At 43.5% G+C, this 6204-nt stretch overlaps 1 protein-coding gene across 1 annotated transcript; it reads left to right on the forward strand.

Moving 5' to 3' along the window:
- Window positions 1-2464: 2464 nt before the first annotated feature.
- LOC119655205 lies at window positions 2465-3988 on the forward strand. Its single transcript, XM_038060977.1, has 2 exons — window positions 2465-3825; window positions 3885-3988. The coding sequence occupies exons 1-2, from the start codon at window positions 2626-2628 to the stop codon at window positions 3966-3968; spliced, it is 1284 nt and encodes a 427-aa protein (XP_037916905.1). The 5' UTR covers window positions 2465-2625; the 3' UTR covers window positions 3969-3988.
- Window positions 3989-6204: the final 2216 nt, after the last annotated feature.

Raw genomic sequence — 6204 nt, forward strand, 5'->3', positions numbered from 1 at the left:
ATTGTCGGCTTTGCTGATGACCTAGCTGTGGTTGTTGCAGCAAAATGCCCAGAAGATGAGGAGGTTTACGCAACGGAAACAGTGAGAGCGGTAAAGTCCTGGCTAGAAAAGGCCGGGCTGACCTTGGCGGATGCGAAAACGGAAGCGGTCTTAATAACGAACCGCAGAAAAAATAAGACTGTGAAAGTGGAGGTCGGTGGACATACGGTCGTATCAAAGCCGGCTATTAAATACCTGGGGGTAATAATTGACACCAAATTGCGTTTTAGGGAACACCTAGAGTATGCATGCCAAAAGGCAGCCGGTGCCACCACGGCACTTGCAAAAATGTTGCCAAATATTGGTGGATCGAAACATTGCCGGAGGTTGGTGCTAGTCGGAGTGGTGCGCCCCATCCTGCTCTACTCATCGCCTGTGTGGGCAGAGGCACTTGCAAACTCTCAGAGACGAAAGCAGGTGAACTCGGTTTACCCGCGGATGGCTTTGAGGGTTTGCAGTGCTTTTAGAACCACATCAGATGAGGCAGTATTGGTGGTGGCAGGCATGATCCCGGTTGACATCCTGGCCAAAGAAATGAGTGTCCTGTACAATGCAAGACGTATGGAGGGGCATGCACAGCGTAGAAATGCGGCAAGGTCAGAGTCGCTTGATCTCTGGCAACGCAGACGGGACGAGTCTACGAAAGGTCGGTGGACGCACAGGCTTATTCCCAACATTAGGGTGTGCCTTGAGCGAAAACATGGGGAGACCAACTACCACATTACCCAGTTCCTCACGGGACACGGTGGTTGCTACAGGGAGTATCTGCACCGCTTTGGGTTGGATGATTCTCCGAACTGTCCCAGATGCGATGGCATACCGGAGGATCCAGAGCATGTGATGTTTCACTGCCCACGATTTGCGATGGAGAGAAGGAGCTTAAACCAGGTGCTGGACAGGAGCGGGAACCCGGAGGGCTTGGTTACTGAGATGCTGGAGTCCGAGGAGAAGTGGCTTGCGGTTGGCTCCGCAATCATCCAAATGCAGGAGGAGTTGCTGAAGGAACAAAGAAGGAGGAAAGTTGCAAATAGGAAAAGGATGAGTGCCTAAGGGCAAACCTACCCCGCGAAGTAATACCTTAATGGTGGTCCCGCGGGGCTGGGACTGGAGAGACCGGGGGTGGTTTTTAGTGGGTGTGAATCGCACACGCGCCCGCTGTAATTCTGGCGTTCGGGCGGCAGAGCTGCGGCGGACGTGTCTTCCTAAGATTTTCCACCTCCGTGTACGCACAAAACAAAAAAAAAGCCTGCTCTACGGCGCAGAAGTATGGGCTGACACTCTTAGCAAGCGGGTATATCGTATGCGTCTCGTGCAAGTACAGAGACGAGGAGCTTTGTGGGTGACGTCTGCGTACTGCATTGTCTCTGAACCGGTCGTGGTGGTGATCGCGGGAATGATCCCCGTTGCCCTTTTTACTAAGGAGCGTATAGCCATTTAAATGCGCAGAGGAGAAGAGCCAAAGGGGGTGGTTGAAGTGCTCGTGAAGAACGGCAATGCACTCTAGATAAGTGGCAACTCTCTTGGCAAAATGAAACTATAGGAAGATGGGCTGCAACTTAGGTGTATGGCTGAATCGGAAGCATGGTGAGCCTCGCCATGCCTTGTTCTAAATAAAAATGATTTAAAAAAAATGTTCAGAACAAAAATGGTAGACTTTCAAGAAACTGTTTCTGAAAGTGGAACTGTATAGTCAACGTTGAGCTGGGTTTCTACGAGATTACACCTTCCAATGCCGTTTGCAGCAGTTATCAGGGTTGAATAGTTCTCGGTTCATTTATCTGTAATAATCGCACTTTTCTGGAATTCGTAGAATCGCTTTTTCATAGTAAGGGAGTAGTATTGGAAAAAAATTAATAAATGTTTGTTAGGTGAGGGTTGTTTATTGACCCATAGCCAGAACGTAAGTAAATTTTATATTACGTGAAATTCTAATTGATTTTGGTATTGATATGACCGGGTTCTGAATAAATTTTCGTATGTAGTTGTATAGCTAGTCACAATAAGGAGACTTCCACAGACATTCCATTTTCCAAATCAGGTTTAGAAGACAGATTACTGCAATTTTATTCCATTAAGGAGATCATATATTGGAGATACACACATAATAAGTTATTTTAGAGGGACCAGGCAAACTTCTAGCGAGGAAAATAGCTTCCAGGTAGCCAGCAAAATGAATTCTTAATAGCCTTGTTGCTGGTTTTAAAATCTACCTTGCCTGAAATAATGCATCTTTTGTTTAGAGATAACAAAATAAACTCTTAAGGCGAAATAGATATGTTCTAGCCTACCTGTAACATCTGCTACTTTGAGGTTTAAGTAATAAAAACGAACTGATTCCCTAATAGTAGCACTGCAGAAGATTTTGCCTGCCCTGGCAGTAGATATTTTATTAATTTAGATCCTAGATAGGTAAGAAAATATCAATCAATACAGTATTTCGGTCGTATTGTTCGTTGTTATCAGACGTGTGCCAGGTTTAGTAGAGTTCACTTCATACTCGTGCAGCGACGCAAGTGTTTTTATCCTGTGTGTTTCGACTAGTGGTTATTTCCCTTTTTCAACTTCCCAGTTCAGTAATAGTCTGCAATGGAGTCAACACGACTCCTCGATCTTAACGAGCACTGTTTGGAGCATATTTTCTGTCTCCTGGATACGGTGGATCAACTTAATATAGGACTACTATCTCCTCGTTTTAAATTCATAATCGATAGATTAATTGCAAAGAAAATTTTCAATTTTAACTACATCTACTCCCGCCTACCCCCGACGAAGGCAGCCGAAATTTTCACTGAATATGGTCCTGCGATAAAGAAAATATACATGCCATTCCCGATTTTCGATGAAGTATCAGGACTTTCGTACCTGGTTCCACAGAATTGCTACAATATTACAGAAGTGCACTTCAACTTCCCGTTCTACGTCAACTATAAAATAATGAAGTTAGTTTTCATGGCTGCAAGAGGAATTAAAATCGTCCATTGTCACGGCCGTGAACTATTCGATCATCACTGTCATCTCATTAGCACCCTCCCTGAAATTGAAGTCCTCAACATAGAGCAGAATGGAGACATTACTGGACTTCACCTGGATAAGTTGAAGAAACTTAAGGTCCTAAATATTCGGGGGTGCGACAATTTCGAACCGCGAAATCTTATGCACATTTGCCGCGCAACTAAGTTAAGGAGTTTGAATATCGCTGAATGCAATCAATTTGATGAACGCGTGTTTCAAGTCATAATCGAAACTCAAAATGAGATGGAGGATCTAATAATAAGCCATTGCTACGAAAATGGGGATATTGACACTCTAGCTTGTCTACCCAAACTTCGATCGGTCTGCATCATCTGGCACTGTCAAAAGCCTCACAAATCCACGAATTTCCTTGGTGTTCTCGCAACGCAACATGCAGAATCTATTCGGAAACTGGACATTTACCGTTCTAAGTTCGGCAAGAAATACGAACATGATGGGATTTTGGACTTGAAGCAATTGCACCAAGTATCTATCATTTCGGATGCGGATCTATCCGATCGGGTCTTGCTGGACATTTGCAGGAATTGTTCTAAGTTGCAAGAAGTTAACATTTCAGGATGTAGAAATGTTACGGAAGAAGCAATTGGTCAACTTGTGAAAACGGTCCAGGATCTTCGCGTTTTGGATTTAAGACATTGCAGGCAGTTCAGTAACTCGTTGTATGAGCACCTGGTTAAAGCTAAGAAAACGAGTGTGAATTCCAGTCGGCTGAAGGTGTATGTATGGGATTCTAAAATGGAGGAGACGATCACCGTAAGTATTCTCATCTGACTTGACATGATAAAATTTATTAAAAATATTATCCTTTTCAGAGTTCGGACAACTATTTGAAACACAAGAAATTCTTGGAATTATCATTTGAAGTTAAATGTTGGTTTTCTTATAAGAGCGAATAAATACCCATTCATTAACATTTGTTGAAAGTCTTTCGTTTTGTCGACAATTTTCAGGATAATCAGGTCCAAAATAAGGAGTGTGAAACAAGACAACGGTTTTCAGTACTTGCTTCAGTTCTTGGAACTTCTGGTAGTTATTTGGTAGTTATCGTTGCGACTGTACGCATCCCACTTTGCCTCTCACTTAAGTTTCCCCTCCATTAGATTGTAGCAGACGATGCTTATGTTAAGGGCGTAGTTCAGTCTCCTGCTCTCTTTCATGGATTGGCCTGCATATCAAACTCAGCCTCCTTCCGTTCCCAGCATAGCCCAATGGACCCACCAAATAGAGTAGAGAATAGATTTCACCACATCTGCGATAAACAGCCTGCAATTATGGCCTTCTCTTGCCTATAATCTGGTTACCTTTTGAAGTTCAGATTGCATCGATCATCACTCTCTCGATGGATTTTAAAACGACTACATGACCATCAACCACCAATACAGTTTTCCTGCGATTGAAAATAAAGATTCTCTCTTTTACTCGGCCAGGTCTAGTTCATAATCATTTCATTGTATGAATGTCTTCACTTCGAAACAATTCTACTTCCGCGAAGTGCTTTGAATGAACGATCTATCCTTTGGAACTCTAGGGTTAGTGTTGCATAAAAGGAGTGCCAAAACGGTACCATGCCGAAAACCACCCCACTGAATTGATTCACTTGCTCGGTGATCTGAAGCTGCCTTCTGTATACCACTGCTTCCAACATCTTTCTCATAGTATCTAGAAGACTGACATGTCGGGTTATATGAATAGGGAATGCCAGGCGTTGATTTGCGGCTTTAGTAGTGAGAACAACTTTTTATGGATGACAAATAATCCCCTCATCATGCGCCATTCAACCATGGTTATGAATCATTCGGGCTTACCCTTTACAGTCACTTGACAGCTCCGTTCGGAACTCCACCAAATCATATAACCTTGCCAACCTTAACATCTCCCGTAGTTCCCCTCTCGGTAGCGCTAGAGCTCGAAAAGGCGTAATGTTGACCCGTTAATTAAGGTCAATTGTATTTATTTGCAACACAAGTGGGCAAGTCGTTTATGGTAAGTTTTGTCGCTCATAACAACCTTGGAGGCAGCCCTTAAGTACAGTTGCCTATCACAATTCGGTTTGGTTTTTTATGGCCTTCTTAAGGCTATTTCACATATCTTCCACTTCTTTAGTAAAATTTCTACGCAAGACCAAAATTCAATCCAAATTTTGAGCTTTCCAGGTTCCACCAGTAGTTTGATCTCTTCTCCTGCGCTTTCATGGAGCTGCAGTGTCACATGGTGCAGTTATTACATGCTGTCACGAGTAGCTCACCTTCTCTGTCTGCCTCCCCTTTCGGGTCATGACCGTCAATAAAAGTTTTCCGAAATACCATCTCCTCAAAAGCAATGGTGGCTAACTATACCAATATTTTTAATTTAGAATAACGCCTCTTCCGTTTTCAGTATCGAGGAAAATATTCTTGTGTCGCCTCGCTCACTTAGTTCCTAGACAAATCCTTTATCGAATAAAAAACTGAGTATGACAGGTTGACGATCGAAACTAGCTCTCTACCACGAAAGACGAACACGGATTCAACTTAGATTGTAAGATTTAAAGGTTTCAGTAAGGACTTACCCTCTATTGTTTGTCATTCGGCTTTCCCAATTTTCAAGGGGCGACGGTAATGCTGAGGTAATGGATGAGGTAATCATCATCATCAACGGCGCAACAACCGGTATCCGGTCTAGGCCTGCCTTAATAAGGCACTCCAGACATCCCGGTTTTGTGCCGAGGTCCACCATTTCGATATCCCTAATGGCTGTCTGGCGTCCTGACCTACGCCATCGCTCTATCTCAGACAGGGTCTGCCTCGTCTTCTCTTTCTACAATAGATGTTGCACTTATGGACTTTCCCGGCTGGATCATGCTTATCCATATGGATTAAGTGACCCGCCACCGAATATGTTGAGCCAGATTTTATCCACAACCAAATGGTCGCGGTATCGCTCATAGACTTCGCCGTTATGTGGGCTACGGAATCGTCCATCCTAATATAGGGGGCCAAACATTTTTCAGAGGATTCTTCTCTCGAACGCTGCTAAGAGTTCGCATTTTTTTGCTAAGAACCCAAGTTTCCGAGGAGTACATAAGGACTAGCAAGATCATAGTCTTGCACAGACTTTTTGTAAGCTGAAATAGGTTCTGTTTTCTGCCAACAA

Source organism: Hermetia illucens, chromosome 4, assembly GCF_905115235.1.
Source record: "Hermetia illucens chromosome 4, iHerIll2.2.curated.20191125, whole genome shotgun sequence".
Lineage (NCBI taxonomy): Eukaryota > Metazoa > Arthropoda > Insecta > Diptera > Stratiomyidae > Hermetia > Hermetia illucens.